This window comes from Parasteatoda tepidariorum, chromosome 8 (assembly GCF_043381705.1).
Source record: "Parasteatoda tepidariorum isolate YZ-2023 chromosome 8, CAS_Ptep_4.0, whole genome shotgun sequence".
Taxonomy (NCBI): Eukaryota; Metazoa; Arthropoda; class Arachnida; order Araneae; family Theridiidae; genus Parasteatoda; species Parasteatoda tepidariorum.
The window spans coordinates 90,570,142-90,589,939 of record NC_092211.1 but is presented as its reverse complement, the minus strand read 5'-3'; the positions used below and the strand labels follow the sequence as shown (position 1 = coordinate 90,589,939).

General features: G+C 29.0%; 1 protein-coding gene across 1 annotated transcript in view; it reads left to right on the top strand.

Moving 5' to 3' along the window:
- The window catches only part of LOC107442140 (solute carrier organic anion transporter family member 74D), a 45,270-nt gene that overhangs the window by 13,206 nt on the left and 12,266 nt on the right, over positions 1-19,798 (top strand). The window contains exons 5-6 of the mRNA XM_016055612.3: positions 1,753-1,948; positions 6,680-6,809. Coding sequence (XP_015911098.2) covers positions 1,753-1,948; positions 6,680-6,809 — 326 coding nt within the window. The remainder of the gene's footprint in view (positions 1-1,752; positions 1,949-6,679; positions 6,810-19,798) is intronic.

The following is a 19,798-nucleotide window of genomic DNA, read 5'->3' as shown; positions in this document are numbered from 1 at the left end:
ATCTATAAATATAGACAAATCTATAAATATAGACAAATCTATAAATATAGACAATAGACAAATGCCATTTGTAAAAATAAACGTTATAAATTGATAAATATATTATACATTTAAATATGAATGTAACATATAGAGACCTAATTGCGGGAGAATAAATTCTAAAAACTTCAGAGACAACATTGTCAAGGTACTTCATATTTTGAATTGATTCATATTTCAGTTCACCCTAAAATTATAAAATTAGAGTTATCAACAATAAACATACTAGCAAACAGACATCTTTATTAGAAAGTGAGTCGAAGATAAACATTTTCAAATATTTTTCAATTTACTTTATTTAAAATGTAATTAGAAAAATCTTAATTATCTTTATTAGTTCTCTATAGATTATATTCTCACTTGCAAATAATTTGGTCATGGAAAAAGACAAACATTAGTAATTACAGTTGGTCTATTAAATAAGTCGAGCGTCGACAGAATACTCTGATTCTCACTTTTGGTTAAGGGAAAAACTTAAAATTCTAATTCTAGCATTCGTTAATCTAAATTTAGAACTAAAATGACGAATGTGAATAATAAATGTGAGAACGCGCTTCGTTTTGATAGATAATAAATTAAGTAAGAGAATTTAGATAAAGAAAAGATTTAACAAAGCTTTATTTATATATATATATATATATATATGATAAATAAATAAATACAAGAAAACACTAAGAAAGTTAAGAAAAACAATAAGTATCAAACATAATAAGAAAAAACATAAGTAAATCATTCTTGAAAAATAACAGTCCATGTAAGTTTTTATGATTTTGCTACTCGCTTTATGGTCCCCCCCTTTTTAATGTTTTTTCTTTTTATTTTATGATCTGTTTTTACATGTTATTTTTACTTTTTATGATCTTTTTTTATGTTGTTATTTCATAAAAAAATTTTTTTTGAGTGCTCCTCACACTATTGTATTAATAAATTTTGCTTTGGCTTTATTGATACAATATCAGAAAGCACTCTGTTTTGCGGATATAATCGTGTGGGCTGAAGAAAAGATTATATCTTTTTTTTTTCCGGTTTTTTTATTAACAATTCATTTTTTTTTCTTTCTTTTTTTTTTTAAATAAAATGTTGTTGTTTTTTTTTTTTACTTATAATTTCCCACCCCCTTTTTTTCATATGTCTATTATTTTTCTTTGTTTTATTCTTCATTTTGAACTTATATATATATATATATAGAAGATATATCAACTTTGCTTTGGACAGAACTGGTTTTAAGTTTCTAAGTATGTGCAAAAACGTTTTGTTTCGCTTATATACTCGTAGTTCCAGATACAAGGCAAAAAGTGAATTTAACATTAATTGTTTCAAACTCCTCGACCGCTTTCATGATTTTTCATGATTACCCCCTCTATATTTTCAGGGTCTAGAATTTAAACACGTCGAAAAAAAGGGCATATTTATTTAGTGAAAATGTGTTTTAGTCTTTGATTTTGTACATTAAGATATTATCTGCTCAAATTAATCAGCTTATTTAAGGAAAGTCCTTTAATTAGAATGCATCTTAATATGTGAAAATCCGATCACTAAAGTTATTGCTAAAGGTGTTTTTCGCAATTTTACAAACTAATTATGTAAAATAAATTAAAAAAGCTTATTTTTTTAAATATTACAACGCTTTGTTAAGTATTGTATCACATTTTAAGTTATTAGCAATGATTCTATTTTTAAACTGATGCTTCTTGTTTATTTTTACCAAAACAGGTCCACCAGGTATAGCGGCCCTGATGTGCTCTTGTATAATCGGAGGTTATTTAATATGGAAGTTCAAGCCTACAGCCAAATTTCTGTCTGGGGGTCTTGTGACACTGGAATTGATTTCAACTATTGGTTACCTCATACTCATGATTCCGGGCTGCGAAAAGATCGAAATGACACATTTTGGATTTGGTGAGGAAGGGTAAGATAGAAAGTTGTTTTTCGAACCTCTGTCTCCAAGGAAAATGAAAAAAAGCCATAGTTTAAGCTCTTTAAAATTCAAACAGTGCGATGATTTTGAACTATATATATATAATCTTGCCATGAAGAAAATTATCTGGGCTTTAGAACAGGCAAATAAATTAAATATTTTAAAGGTTATTAAACTTTTTTTTTAAAAAATCGCCAATTTGGCGACATTTTTTTACCTAGATCAGTGGTTCCTGAACTTTTTTGTCTGGTAGACCCCTTGTCATGTTTTTCGGTTCTGGGTCGACCCCCTGCTTACCTGATATTGTTTTTTCTTTGTAAATTCATCAACTTCTAATGTATTTTTGACAGCTGGTATAGAGCTACTCACTGTGAAAGATTTAAATTTCTAACTGTAGTGAAGTGTAGTGCGAAAAACTTAAGAAAAAAACACATGTTAATTTTATACATTTTTTAATTAAATTCAAACTAGTTTAATTACTAATTTAATTTAATTAATATGTAAATGGAATAAAATAGCGCACTATAAAACCCGTACTCCGTTACTTATATTATAATTGCGGAAATAACTTTGTATACAAAACCGAAGTAGTGTATTGTCGGTTTGCTTATTAAGTTTTCACGTAAAAACTGAGAAACAAATCTCCCGTATCTTGTGCGCAGATAAAGTTGGAGGTCTAGCTACCTAAAGAGTTGACACACTTGCTAGGCTACAATTTATCGCTGAAAAATACCTTTCTGTTGCAAAACAGAACCTTACACGCAGAGAAAATATAAACGTATCCAGGCGGAGCTACAGGCAACTGCTAGTTTGTAATAATTCAGTTTCGTATATCAGAAAATAATCCTAACAACTTAAATTTTAATAAAATTTTTACTTCATAGCTACTTTTATAAATTATGTAGAATGTAGATAGATACATGTCTTTATATTATAAGGTAGTATAATGTAAAGTAAGTAGGTACTATCAATGTTAATTGATTATTCCATTCATGAAGTGCCTAAATAGAAAGTCATGATCTGCTTATATGAGATCCACTATCCTTGACCCCCATTTTCATTTAATGGACCCCCAATTTTTTTTCACTTGACATGGACCCCTTGTAAGGTTGTCGTCGACCCCTGGGGGTCGATGTAGACCACTTTGGGAATCACTGACCTAGATGAATATTATCGAAATCACTGCCTTATTCTCAATTTTTGTAGTGCAGCATTGGAGTAAGTTCTCAAATATTAAAAAATTAGACCACAACGCTTTTCCTTTTCACAAAACTGTGGTTTTTCTCCACATTGAGGTTTTTCTCCACTTTCAAAATAAGCGTAGACACAGCGCTGGCTTTAGATATAGGCTAAAATTGACCTAACAGTCATGAGTAACTTTTTACGCACTCACAGCAGTTATAAAAATAGTATTTTATTCACAAAAAAGCATCATTTCATATTACGACGGAGCCTTCAAAAAACAGCCTTTGCATAATTCTTCCAAAAAGAATCTGTTCATCAATTTTAATTGTAACCTTCTTACAAAAATATCGCACTTTTTGAAACTATTTTTTCCCTTTATAATTTTACCTCGTGCTTAGGGACATGGGAATTAAATTTCTTCATCTTTAGTGATCTTTCCTCTTTTTTGTTCTGCATTGGTCAATGCTAGCTTACCAGGCTCACAGTGTGCAAAACATCTTAACATCCTGATTTAATGATCGTATTTTCGCGTAGTATGACTTAACCGTTTGTATGCTAATGTTCCAAAAATGAAACATGAACATTAAGTTCCCGTTTCCATAATTATTTGATTTTAAATGAATTTTAGAAGTTTGATATCATTTGTAAGGCTTTCATCTTGCTTATAATATAATTTACCTAATTTCAATACGATTACAATACTTACAAGCTCTTAAATATATAATATAACCTGGAATCAGATGCAAAATTTTATTTTAAAGTCATAATATTAGTTTAAAAACTATTGTTCCATTTAGAAACAATGGCGTTTCAAGATTTCTGTATTTAGATTTCAAGTAATGCATTTAACTCAATTGATATTATGACACTTATTCAAGATAAATAATGATGTTTGAAGATAAAAAAGGCTTAATGTTTGTGTTTTGATTCAACTTCTTTGGACATGAATTCGCAGATGGCTGATAACAGAATACTTAGAAAGTAGGAAGATCTGTACTCTTCATACTCAGTNAACAATGGCGTTTCAAGATTTCTGTTTTTAGATTTCAAGTAATGTGACACTTATTCAAGATAAATAATGATGTTTGAAGATAAAAAAGGCTTTATGTTTGTGTTTTGATTCAACTTCTTTGGACATGAATTCGCAGATGGCTGATAACAGAATACTTAGAAAGTAGGAAGATCTGTACTCTTCATACTCAGTGTCTCTCCCTTTTGTTGAAATTCGAACTATTGAAAAGTAATTCTTTCTGATAAGGGGGAAGTTTCAGGGAGCATTTTTGAGCTATTGACAATGAATAGAATTCAAATTTAACATCAAAGGGGATTCTGTCGTTTTGTTTCCAGCAATGGTATTGTATAGATTATGGCTATTGATATTTTTTCCTTTTTGATTCTTGGGATTTATTTTACTTTCGTGATAAATTTGTAGTTACAGAGGGAATTAAGGAAAAGTGAATATTTTATTTGTTTTATTGACAAATTCTGATGCTCCATGTCTAATAGATGCATAACAGTACAAAAAACAATGGCCTTGTTAGAAGATTTTCTGATGGAATTTGGAGATTCAGATTTGGGGGATATAGATATTTGTGAGCTAGGGCCTGATGAACCAGGAGTTTTAATCTTTGCAGAAAACATCAATAAAAACAACTAAAAATCTGTTCCATGTCTGAAGAATATTGTTTTTAACGGTAATATTGGAGAAGAGGAAATCTAGTCGTTGAGTGAAGCGCAAATAAAAATCGAAAGCCCAATTCTAAAATCAAATAACAAAGTTAAATTTCATGAGCCAACTCAATTGAAAAAGCTGGTAGCATATTTGTACAAATGTCACGAGCACGCTTGACGTATTTTAAAATATATTCCAGGAGAATATTTCGTCAATATGTATATAATCAAAAAAATAAAAAATGCTTTTGTTTCAGGGGGATTTGGATTCTTGATCCTTAAAAAACAGGTGGGGGAGTAGCCACAATCTTGATAATAGGGTCACCAAAGTTTAATCAAGATAGCAGTTGAAAATTTAGAGCCCCTTAATGTTAGTTTTACTTTTTTCATATTTCATCATTGAGAGAAGTTGCGTATTTTTAAATTGTGTTTTTATTTTTTAATCATGCTTAAATTGCGCTTTCCCTCGATTTTAAGAGTCAAAAGTTTGAATTTCTCAACAAAAAAAAGAGCTTATTTTTTCAAAGAAAGTGCGTTTTTGCATGTGATTGACTTTATGTTTATTATTGCGTAACATTATGTTTTTGCATTTGATTAATTAATTTCATTGCATTATCGATATATTGTATATTAATTATAGCCCTAAAAACATTAACTATTGAATCACAGTACGTGCTCAATTATTCGATCAAAATGTGCTCACTTTTTTTTTGTCTACAGTATTGTTTTCATTTGGCGAGGTATTGCTCTAAATGACGTTTAACTGGACAGATACATTTTTACTTCAAATTAACAACATTATGAGTAAAACATTTTCGTTTTCTCATGTTTTCCTTCCCGCAGAACAGATAAGTAAAAAGTAGACTGTTATGACCAACCAACCTCGCGCAAAAACTCGTGAACAGATGAACATTGAGATTACTTTTTTCCTCTTTGGCATCAACTCTTACAAATCACTTTAACAATATATATATGTAGGTTCAAATTGAAGACTTGAAGACAAAATAAAGAAAAATTACAGACATATGAAAAAAAAGGGGGGGGAATAATGAAAATAACAAACAACTGGAAAAAAAAGGATAAAATTTTTTTTTTGAAAATCCGGAAATTAAAAGATATAATCTTTTCATCAGCCCACACGATTACATCCGCAAAAAAGAGCACTTTCTGATATTGTATCAATATAGCCAAAGCAAAATATATTAATACAATAGTGTGAGGAGCACTCAAAAATTTTTTTACAAAAATTACAACAAATGAAATAGAACACAAAAAGTAAAAATAACACGTAAAAACAGAAAATTAAATAAAATAAAAAGAAAAAACAGAATAAAACATAGATGAAGAATAAGTTTCATCTATAAAGCGAGTAAAAAAAATTTTTGAGTGCTCCTCACACTATTGTAATAATATATTTTGCTTTGGCTATATTGATACAATATCAGAAAGTGCTCTTTTTTGCGGATGTAATCGTGTGGGCTGATGAAAAGATTATATCTTTTAATTTCCGGATTTTCAAAAAAATTTTTTATCCTTTTCTTTCCAGTTGTTTGTTATTTTTATTATTCCCCCCCCTTTTTTTTCATGTATCTGTAATTTTCCTTTGTTTTATCTTCAATTTGAACCTATCTAATGAGTTCTGTTTACTTGCAGCTTATGGGCAATAAATGATACTTATTTTTCCCTTCTTAATTTTCTTCGTGCTTTTTGTATTTAGTTATTTTGTTATATATATGTAACACAAAAAGGATAAAATAAAAAAGGGGAAAACGAAGAAGAAAATTATAAGATAGAATTAATTCAGGAAATGGGATCCAAAGAAAAAGCATTAAGTGCTTGCTAACTAACATTTATTTCTCCTGATAGTTTGATTCTGGATGATGTATGCAACCTGAATTGCAGTTGTTCAACTGTCTCCTTCACACCCGTCTGCGGGTCAGATGGCAAATCTTATTTTTCTCCATGTTACGCAGGATGTAGCTCCCAGAAAGATCAGGTAATCATTATAACGACGTTATTTTAATGACAGCAAGAGCTTTCTTACTCCAATAGAGAGATTATTATTTCTTTTAATGCGACCCCGCACTAAATATAAAACACCTTTGGAAGAATTCTTATCCCAAGTCGTATGCGGACGTAATTTATAATTATGATCCCATAATAATCAAATATCATAATTAGCAAAACTTTCTTCTTAAAGTATAAATCACATTTACCTATGATACCTTTTTTTGCTTGAAAATTATAGTCACTTCTTTCTCTGAATACAGAGTGTATTCGCTTTTGAAAAAGTGCATTAGGGAATATAAAATGGATGCCATTCTTTATTTATTTAATTTTTTTTTGTAAAATTTTGAAATAAACTACAGAAGGGGATCTTTCTGTAGTTTCGAGTTAAAACCTGAGGTCTTCGCAGTTATGTTGATGTTTGTTAATTACCGTAGAACGCCTCTTCGAAACATTATTTTAATGCCTTCTTCCCTATTATTTTCAAGGTTATTATTACGTATATATTAATGTACACAAAAATTGCATTATTACCAATTTTTTATGTAAGTTACCAAAAGAAAGCAGTGCTTTGTTAAAATTTTCCAAGTTATTCATTAGTTTAAGATTAATAGTTACGGTATTTTTAGAGTATTCATTTTATAAATATCTAATATTATAACATCCATATTCGCCCGGACTGCGAAGGTCGTTATACCGAATGTCAACAGTGTTAATAAATCTAAAAAAAAAAAAACGATATAAATAACTATATACTCAAAACTGACAAAGAATAGTTTTGATCAACAGAAATACATAATTAACACTGTTTTTCCCCATTTTAACAATCTTTATTTAATTCAAATTTCGTTCAAAGAATTTACTTACCTTTTTCATGTCAAAATGAGTTTCAACATCCGTGACGCACCTTCATGATTGCTTCCCGCCAATTTTACTGTTTGTTCTTTTAAATCAGGGAATTTTTTGTCTCCAGTTAAACATGCATCTGATGACATTTTCTTTTGTTTTTTCGTCTGCTATAGTTTTTAGTCTCACTTGGTTTTCTATTTGTTTTCGTTTTGGATGACTAAATATTTTATTTTATAAAATATATCATTTTTGTTCATCTCCAAGAAATAAGACATGAGCATAAAATAGATGTTTCATTCTATATTTTATTCCGCAATGTGGTACTTATGTGGTTTTATGACGTCATAAATAACGTAATTCTTTTCAACTAACCTCAACGAAACAACCTTAATTATATTGAATCGCTTAGAAAGCAATTTCCTTTCTTCTTTTTTAAAGTGAAAATGAAGGGAGATTGTGTTATAGTAAAAAAATATTTTATTGTATTTCCAATTCTGGTGTAAAATACTCTTCACCATCTTTCTGGCAGAAGCATGATTCCCGGCGTGCATAAAATTTCAGCTCTTTGCTGGCAAAAAGCAGATGATTTTGGAACTCCTCATCTGAATTAAATGTCTTAGAGCCTTAAATAATTATGTAGAGAACGAAAAGACAACTCATTTCTTGTCCCCAGCGATGATGCGCTTCAAAAATGGAGAAGCAAACGTCAACGCGACGGTAACGATTTCCTCTCCATGTGGAATCCATATGTCGAGCGTTGATATTAATCTTTTCAAATAATTATGTACAATCAAATTTGATAAATTCAGTGATCTCACAAGCTTTTATTCGCTTAGTTATAGAAATGCACGAAGATGTATCTGCTTAAATAGGCGAAAGACATCTTTATTGAATTTTTGCAAACCAGTTATAGCACACTGTCCATAGATTTACATCGGAAATTTTTTTTCCTTGCTTGAACAGCTTTTCTACCTTTCCGATCATAAAAAAGTAATACAGTTAACCCAGCTTAAAGGAATACCAATGGGTTCCAACCAATTCTATTCAATGATTCGACTAAAAGGTGAGTGTATTATTCAATCTTAAATTATACATTTGTGTGAAATATTAATTTTTAATGGTATTTAATGTATAGTGTCGTGTTGTGATTAAATAAACTCTATTTTATGATCCATAAACAATTGTAATTAAAATTACCTGTGTTAGTATCCTAAAATATAAACGTCATTTAAAGTTACATAAAAATGAATCAATCCTGATGAAAAATATGGTATAGGTACTGTAATATTATTTTATTCCTTCCGAAATAATCTATAATTGAAAACTGTTTTTATACCCGCCTAATTCTTCCATTTATAAATATTCGATTATCTCTTTCAGTTTCTACGAAGATATTCATGATTTGCGTATCCCTTTTAAATATTTCACAAACTTTTTTTGCCCTCCTTGAAACTTGAGAAATTCAAAATTGATTTTCTATTTCAGTTTAGGATTTCCAGAAATTCATTATTTTCAAAATTGATTGCTTTTTTTTCCTCGATTGATTCAAATCATCCCTTTTCGCTCTCATCTTATAACCAACTCTTGAGTTATTCACTGCAATAAAAAATTATTATTCTACTTAAGACACTCTCTACACTTTTTTGAAACCTTTTTTTTTAATCGAAATTATAATACCGCACCGGTAGGGGACCACAAATCACTCTGTACCATTTTTGAATTCCATAAAATAAAGATATGAAATATATATGATTATAAATGATGTGTGAGTGAAATAAGTCAAAGAAGTCCTTTGTTTATTTCAATGTATAGCTGGAAAAGATTTAATTCCCTTGCTTTTGCTTTCCTCAATGAAATAGATACCCCACCCCCACCCCTAAAAAATTGAAAATTTGTAAACTACAAATAATATTTGGTTACCCTCTTTTACATGGTGGATCCTACTGGACGGGGGCTGGGACATCGAGAGGATCACCCGTGGGGTCATCATAAGGGGAGATAAGCTTTATGAAGAATGAGAATGCCTTATCTTAATAATTTGTTTTTGAGGTACATGACATTTCTTTCCATTTGTATTTGTGGGGTATCTTCTATTTCATTGAGGAAACCAAAAGCTGCTTGTGTGAAGCCTACACCTGTTTAAAACCTGTTAATGAAATGGAAGTCCCAATTCAAATGACCACCTATTGTATTCTTTTCTTAACTGAAAAACGGAAATTCCAATCTAGCAGATGAAGCATTTCTTAAAAATAAAAATTTCTCCTCTTCTTTATGCAATTAAGCGAGAACTAGAAGCAACAAGTATCCGTTTAAGCGAAGAAATTTATCATTAGTTTCATATATAATGATTTGGTTCCGTTAAATTTTATTCGTATAAGAGGGTTATTTGATTATCCGATATGCATTTAAGTGGGGACGATTGTATATATATTGAAAATTCAGCTTTTTACTTTCTTGATTTGAACATTGCACCGCTACTAGGTACTACTGCGTTGAATCAATCGGAATGTTTCGCTAACATGAGTTACTTATCAGCAATCAAAAAAAGTAAAGATCATGTGAATTGGGAAAATATATGTCAAATTTGCTTTGAAAGAATATAAATAAGTCCTCTGTAGAGAAAAAAACTAAACTTAACCAAATGAAAAAATTATTTTAGGATGAACTTGATTAGCATGTGTTTCTTCGAGACCAGAATTAGATTTTTATCAATTAACGATTTATTCGTAGTTATTTGTATCAATATTTTAATGATTTTATCATTTTGTAAAAACTTTTTTTTAATTAATTCGCTTTTATATATTTCATTTCTAAGATTACAAAGATTGCTGAAGTTTAGATTCTTCATTAAAAGCTTCAACTTATTTTTGGATTTTTTTTTAAAATTTCGAAATGGCGTATGAAACATTACAGATAATATAAGTGAGTTAGAAATCTATGAAGTAATTTTATAAAATCTTTCAATTATGTAGTTCATGAGTAAGATATATGAATATCCTGTATCGAGACCTATTCCTGTCAGGAAGTTCTATACTGAAGGTAGGGCAGAGATCATAACAATAGATATGTGTCAAAGGAAAGTGCTTTGTTATTTTTAGATTTGATAAAGAAGAGTGTTTTGTTAGGAAAGACCAATGAATTTCAAAGCTTGTCCATCACCAAACATTTGGCGAATGAATATAGATAGTATTCTTTACTAAACCTTTAAAATTATACTACCACGAAAAATAACTTCTGTAAAATGGAAAATAACACTTAAATAATAAAAGAATTTCTTGTAAAAAATAGATCCTGTAAAATAAAAGAAGAAATATTCAAAACAGTTTAGTTACTATTTTAAACTAATTTAATTTTAAGAAAAAGTACTGTTCACACTGCATAAAATGATGGCAGTCGGAACAAGCAGAAAAACAGACACAGGATTTTTAATGAAAGCAAAATAATTTTTATTTGATCATTTTTTATTGAGTGGCCAGCGAAAAACGACGAACTGCCTTTCTGGTAGGGAAAATCTCGTAAAAAATACGAAAATGTCTCTATTTAGGAAAAAAAGGGAAATCTTAGAAATTGTAATTGGTTTATCAAATAGGTCGCGCGATTCCCACAAAGAGCTAAGGGGAAAAATATCCTACTTCTAATTAATGCATAATTTAGCCAAAAATAGATTAGAGGACAGGATGTGAATTTAAAAGTGTGAGAAAGCATTTCCATTAGAATAATTAATTAGGAGTTGTTGTTTTATAGCAAGGAAATAGCATAAAAAGATTAATCGAAAAGCTTTTATGCACACACACACACACACACAGATATATATATATATATATTATATATANGGGTTATTCCTAATTCCCTCCGGAGTATTGAAGCGTTACAGTAAAAAAAAGAAGACGAATATGAAAAAAAGAAACATATGAAATTATTCCCAAACTATTCAAGTTCTACCTACATACATTACAGGTGTTCTATGTGTGAACTCTTGGTCACAGGGCATACATCAATGCGATACTCCTGTTCCTGCCCGGAGGGAATTATAAATAACCCTGTATATATACCCTAATACACTAAAAATCTTAATTCATCCAGAAAAAATAAGCGATGTCTAAACATACCTGTATACTGCTGAAGATTAACATATCATACATAACATATAAGATTTCTATTACAGAAAGATGAAAAATCTGAAAGAAAAGTCAATAAAAATCCAGAAAATAAAAGATATAATAAAATTAAAGATCATCAATAAATCGAAAAACAAATTTAATATTAAGAGTATAATTTTTTCATAATAGTGCAAAAATAAGTTGGCTAAGAGAGATGAAAAATTGGATCCTTGTGGTATTCCATCAATTTGAAGAAAAATATTTTTTCCATTGTAAAGATAATTATTAAAAAGACAAAAATTAATTAGAATTTCCCAATAATCAAAATCGCAATTTAATGTTATTTATAAAATCATAGTAATAATTCAAAAGGACATCTTTTAGTTTAGAAAGGAGAATGCTATTGAAAAGATACTTGAAATCAAAAGTCGCAATAGAATTAATTTTATTATGATTAATGAATTCTAAAATCGGTTGATTATTAGTGATAATCCAAGAAAAACCTTGTTTTATAATATTGTTAATAATTTTATTTAAGTAGTTAGAGAAAATGGTTTCAGGTTTAGTTAGGTAAGTGATAGACCCACATGTGATTGTTCTGAATTTTATAGGAATTTTATTAAATTTTGGACTGTTATTAAATTTAGGATATTTTATTAAATTATCTTAGTTATTGAAAACGAAGCTTTTAAAGTAATAATAAACTCCCCATTTCCATTCTGTTAGCATGCCTAAAAGTAAAGAGAATCTATTTGATATCATTAAACAAAAATTATTGAGATCATCAAGAAAGTATTTTAGAATTTTATTCAGTTATGTATGGTAAATGGGTCTAAATTTTGCGCCTTTTATCAATAAATTCCTAAGTTGTAAGTTTTCTATAATATTTAAATTACCAGTAATAATGCAGGTATGTTTATGATGTTTATCAACAAAATCAAAATATTTCCCTTCTTCACTGTGACATTCATAATCAGATATATTAATCCTCCCGAAATTTTTGCTAATATCATTATAATTAAATATAGTTCTACCAAGAGAATTGCTATAATTATAGCTTTTAATTGTGTTAAAATCTTTTGAAGGAAGTAAATTTTTAAAATTTGCAAAAATATCATGAAATTCGATCTTATCGAAAATAGGGTTTGGAAAGTTATTAACTAAATATAAATTATCTAAATTTTTCTTCTTATTTGGGGAGATTTTACTCATTCTAGCTCTTACAAGATCGAAACAAAGCATTTTCAAGTGTAAATTAATAATTTAAAAATTAATAATAAGATCTTGAAGATTTTATATATCATTATTCTTAAGGGAGAAAACAAAATCTTTAATTGGTTTAATGTTATTATTTTTGCGGATATAATCATGAGAGCAGATGAATTGATCATATCTCTTATTTTCTGGTTTTTATCAAATTTGTTCTCCCTTTTTTCGGATTTTTATGATTACTTTTTCTTTTCCCCATTTTTCATTGTTCTGTAATTTTTTCCATGTTTTCTCTACATTTTGAACTTATTTTATGAGTTCTATTTACTTGCAGCTGCAAATGCAAGAAATTACCGAATTAATGAGTTCTAATTTTGATATTTTTTTCAGATGTACAATATTTCTCTAATCCGGCTATATATATATATAATAATTGCATCTAGCAATATATATGTATGTATATTGCTAGATGCAATTATTTCACTTCGTTTACCGTTCAATCTATGATACGGTGAAAGTTATGACTACAACGCAAAAGCTTTTAAATCATTTTAATAAATTGCAGAGCAATTTTTAATATTAATTATAATTAATTAAAAAAATTGGAATATTTTGAATGTCTTTATTTTTAAACAGGGTTCTTGCTCAATTATTTCAAAAAAAAATTAGAACTTTTTTAGCACTTTTTTAGGACTAAGAAAAAAAAATTAGCACTTGATGGAAAGTAAAAATAACATACTTTATCTATATGTGATATTAAAAATGTACAAATAAAGTGTTTAACGATTCATGAAGTAAAAATTACATAATTAATCTATACATGATGCAAATTGCGGCTTAATTTCGTCACAATCTTTTTCCTCAATTTTCTTTTTTTGACTTAAGTAATTTAATATGTTTCTCATTTTTAGAACACACTTGCTTTTGTTTTCTGACATTAATTTTGGATTGATGCAAGCAACATTTCTTACAACAGAATAGGTTATTGGACATTTCTCCAATAAAGTTTCTAACATTTTGGTGATAAACTTTCTGCAATCTTTCTTTATATTTATATGATCCCGGTCAGAAATAACTTTTGAGGCTAACAGCTGTCACCTTTAAAACCTACACTGATTTTTGTCAGAGAGACAATTGATCGATTAATAAAAATTTTTTTCTTGTGGGTGAATCTTTAAAAAGATAGAAGATTGAGCTCAGGATGGGAACCAATGAGCCATTCTGTTTCAGATTCACCTTTGTAGAATGCATTATTTAAAATATGAAACTCACAACTTCCCATTGCATTGCATTGAACACCATGTTCTTTTAACAAATCTTCTTGAATATTATTATAAAACTTCCAATTGACAGCAGGACCGTCCATAGAAATCTACAATAATTTCTCCAGGTCTATATTTTTGACTGATGAATAAAAGCAGGCTAAAAGTTCATCTGCTGCAGAATGGCCCAGAAAAGCTGATGTTAAGTATCGCGTCTCTACAATGTTCTTATCTGGGTTCCAAAAGTGGATATGTATATCCAACTGCTTCTGCTGTGTCGCTTTGTTCAAAGACTCATCAAAAAGCAATGTATAAAACTTGGCATTATCAATGCACTTCAGAAGTAGCATGCTAAAATGAGGTGCAAGTCCAAAATGACAGAGATATGCACACTTAGATTCACTGCAGGTGAAATGACGTGCTATTGAACTGTCTGGAAACATTGTACTAAATAATTTTCCAGTGTCTTTGGAAGAATTGTAGGAGTAGTAGCTTTCTACAACTTTTAAAGCCCATAAAATCTCAGAAGAAAGAACTTCTTTCCCCAAAGCCCAAGAATCTTCTAAAAAGATGGAGGCAGCAGGAGAGCTGAAGGCAACAGAATTTAAGGATTTAGGGAAACCGATTTAAGGAATCCGATCACTCAAAAAAAATTTCAAAACGCCAAAATAAAAAATATTTAGCACTTTTTTAGCACTCAGAAGAAATTTTAGCACTTTTTAGGCCCTAAAAAAGTTGGGGGGAAATTTTAGCACTTTTTTAGGACATTTTAGGACAGCAAGAACCCTGTTAAACCAGAAATTTTTTTTATTACATTTATTATAACATTTAGATGGTATGCATGTAAATAAAAAGAAATTTTCCTTATTCAAATATTTAAAACCTTTAAATGGCTTTACATTCAGTTTAACAAGATGATTTCATAATTATTACTATGCATATTAGTTCTTAAGAATCATTTAATGTTTTTTTAATTGAAACAATTTGAACGAAATGATTTCAATATGCCGAAATTTAAGTACTCTATTACAGTTTGTCAATAGTTATATGGAAATAAAGCAGAATATTTTTGTGTGTATGCATACAAATCAAAAATTCTAAACCAAACAGCTGCAAATTTGGTGTGCAGTGCACAAAATAAAAAACAGACCAGGATTAATAACTTTTAATCTAATAATTGGATCTTCACGTTCTAGGACTCATTTCGTAATGATTCAAAGGGTTAAAATCAAATACGCTAAATTATTAGAGCAGATTATATTTTAAGTGACAAAATCAGACACAAAAATGTTCCTTCTCTGAAAAAACATACCTTGTCTCTCAAAGGATAAGGATTGCTGGAACCCAGAAATATAGGGGGTGGCCGCAATCTACGACATAATGTCCTTGGTCAAGAGAGCGGTCCAAAGTTTTGATTCCTCAATGTTAACTTTACTTTTTGCGTATTTTACAATATCTCGTAGTATTTCGTATTTTACAATTTTTTTAATTGAATTGAAAACTTTCTGAATTTTAAAAATTTAGAACAATGCTACCAGCTTAAACTGAATTGTGTATTGATTTCAAGAGTTCCAATTTTTTTGTTGCTGCTTTGAACTTTATTTTGTCTTTATAACTGATTGAAAAATCATTTGCAGATTAAATGAGCAAAAGTTTTTTTTTTCTTACTAAACAAAAATTATAAATCTCACAAGAGTTTTAAATAAAAATTTTTTTAACCCAGCACTAATTTTTAACCCTTTCAAACAGTGCTATCAAGGTTCCACGTGTTACTGAAGGTTTTAAATGTTTGCGTAGAATAGGAATTTCGATAAAAATACCTGTGTAAAAGAAATGAATGCGAGTAAATTTTAGAAACACCGTGAGGTTTCTTAAAGATGCTTAAAATAAATAGACCGTTATCAAGCTCATATCATGTTAGCTTTTAAAATTTGTTGAACCACTTAATCGTTGAAAGTATTACAGTTTCTTAAATTGTACTTGTATACACTTCTTAAAAAATAGATAATGCTTTCTAAAAATTTGAATTGCATATATGAAGCATGCTTGAATTCATTATTGAAATATTTCAAATTATAATTTTTTTTAATATTTAATAAAAAAAAAATATTTTAAAAAATATTCAAAATTTATTTAAATACTTTCAAAGTAATTTTTTTAATGGTGCAATACATTGTTATAGCTGTTGCTACAGCTATTTTGAAGTTCCACTATGTTAAAATAAATTATCAAAAGGTATTTCATTCACTTCTTTTCCAACCATTAGAAGGAAAACTTACGTTTACTATTTTCTGTGTTCGTATTTATGTAGCCTATTTATTAATCTTACTCCTCTTTATCATTCTATTAATTTTAAATATCTTTTAAATGAAACAATACATTGTATTGAATATTTCAATGACCTTAGAATTAAAATTTGTATAGGGTAATCAGGATAAATAAAATAAATAAGAAATTCACATTTTGATAATTTATTGATATTAATGTTTCAAATTGTATGCTGCTAAATAATGACATTTATGCAAATAATGATGAAATATTAAGTTTTCATGCAGGTTCACTTTCAAGGGGGGGGGAATTGTTTACTTGCAAAGTAATAAATAAGGTTAGTTAAAATCTTTAGCTATTATACTATTTTATCATATTTTCATTTCGATAGAGCGTAAGTAAATACTTTTTTTTTAAATCTTTATTTCAATAGCTCTGAGTTTTTTTTTTCCTCCCTGCTTCTATATTCTAGTTTATTCAAAATTTAAAAAATCAGTTTAAACTATAGAATCAAATTACTAAGCAAGAAAAAATAAATGAAGAACTGTTGTGTTAATAGTCTCATATAACTTTGTATTAATGTCTTTGAAATAATATAAGCTCTAAATATTGTCTTAAAATTCATTGCAATTCTAATTAATGTAAAGTATATCAAGCGTTTAAAAATAACAATGGAAAAACAGAATTATTTGTGCCCAAAAAATAGTTGTTACAATGTTGCAGAAAAAGAATTATTTTATCTTTTTGAATAAGTATTACAGACATAAATATTAAAGACTCTGAACGTAAATATTTAAAAATTATTTAATGTAAGACATTAGCAGCCTCAGAAACTCCTAAAATAAAACAAAAAGTTTTAAATGCGAAAAAATTTTTAAAATATTTAAATGCACACATTGTGTGATTCAAATTCAGATGAGTGCTTTGCTTTTAGAACATCCACAAACAGTACACAAACTAAAAACATAAGATTAGTTATTAATATAATTTGTTAAAACCTACACATTTTTTCAAGCTTACTTGCCCTTTAAGAATTATTTTAGATATATTTATAATTTCAGAAGTTCTGCCGACGCAACAACACATATTAATAAATTATATATATCTCTGATATAAGAGATTTAATTAAATCTCAGTGATGAAATAAATGGGGAAATCCTAATGAATACATAAAAAAAATAAGCAAATAAAAGAGAAAATCTGACATATTTAATTTACTATTTATTAAAAATGAAATGAACATAGAATCACAACTATAGCACCTTACCGATATCACTCTGTCAATATTATCGTGAATAGGATAGAATAAATGTCTCTAAAGTTCATAAATATCGTTTGCTTGGTCAATCAAAGATTCGTACCCACTTCTGACATTTCTTCGATGCATGACTAAATTGAGTCGTTCTACAAAAGAAGAAGGCATCGTCGCCGTGTTGATTCTACGAATGGAAAATGAATGCGGAGTGTCGCTGATCGCCTGAAATCCTATGTCCATCCACATGAAACAACTGACCAAGAGGGTCGTAACGGTTATTATTTGTAGCATGCACCGGAGGTTCACTTGACCGTTTGGTTCACAGTCTGTTTGTCGCACATCACCGCAATCACAATATTGGCACGTGGAATTGGAATCCGTCAATGGCATCAGTTGTTCTTTCAATGCAGGCAGAAGAAAATCCTCACAGTTACAGGTCTCACCCGTCCTGTAACCACTATACACTGACCTGTAGTGTAAGTGTTCTTTGACTTGCGTAGGATCAATGCATACGCATTCACACGTGGCCTTTTCTATGTCTGTCTCGTGCATCGTATCATAAAACACCCAACACATCAAGAAAACGCACAGGACGGTCATGAAACACACGAAATGAGATCTCAATCGAAAATCCATTTTGAAAATTTTGATTTTGTGAAAGATCCGTTTTTAGAGCTTCGATATCAGGGATAACTGCTGACAGGTGAATGTTTTGCTGACCTTATCTACACGGATGGACCCTTCTTATCGTACATACCCTTTGCAGTTAGCTATGAGTTTTCTAGACTAAAGCCGATTGGTTAGAACAGAACTTAACCAGTCAGAGGGGGGGGACATGTTGCTGTAAGCCCCCTATTGGTTAGGGGGTGAGTATAACAAGTATTGGAATGAAGGGTTGTGCAGATATGAATTGTCTATTGTATTTCTTTTGAAACTTGTCAGTCAATTTTCTTTCGCCCTCCTTCTATATTCCTCTTATGTTATCGATTGTAGCAAAAAGCCCACCCCGTAGGTAAAAATAATTTCTATTTCTACCCTGTCTAAAATGTATCTTTTTCTTTATCATAAAAACCTTTATGAATAACAAAACAAGTTAATCAAGATAGGTAAAGAATAATTTTTTAACAAAAAAATCAAGACCACAAAGTTTTAAGAAATGTCAATATATCAGTGATAAAAATAAGTAATCAATAATAAAAAAAATATTAAAAATGATTTAAACACTGAATTGTCATGCCAAAATAGACATAATCTGTCACTCAATAATTAAATTTATAATTCGCTTTCATTCTTTTTCTCAATAAAAATCTATTTATCGAAATCTTCTTCCTTTTTTTTAGTGTTTAATCAATCTATTCTACATTCTTCTGCCATACGACGACTAAGACTAAAAATGGCATAATAAGGCATTTTAGTTAAAAGTTGATTTTACATCACGTTTTAAGCTCGTCATAACAAAATCTTAACAGGTTTATAAAAATGTATGTAAATATAAAGTTGTTTCATCATTACCTCGTGGATATTTTTTTAATATTTAGTATTTTTATATTTCTGCTTCTTGTGTTTGCAATTTAAAATGTATTCTTTCCTTACGCAACTGGTTCAAAAACCTTTTTAATGCTCTATAATTTCGATTCACTACGTTTTGCTTGTACATCAAAAATTAATAAATAAGTAATAATAAATTTGTATTTCACTTTTTAGAATGGGTCCCACTTATTCATATTATTAACGTTCTATAGGGTATTTTCTTTTCATAAAATTAAGTTAATTAGTAACGAAACTTGTTTCGAAAAACTACAAAATCTTAGAGTTTAAAAAGTTTGCTATGATTTACTGTAGTTTACTATTTACTATAACTGTAGTTTACTATAATTACTATAATTTTTTGTAAAAAGACCACAGTAAATGTTTTTCAATTTCCTTCTTGTATTTTATTCTATTATAGCTGTTTTCTGATAATATAATGTCACGTAATAATCTGCATTCTGTAATAGTTTCAATATGCATGAATCATAAATATATATATATATAT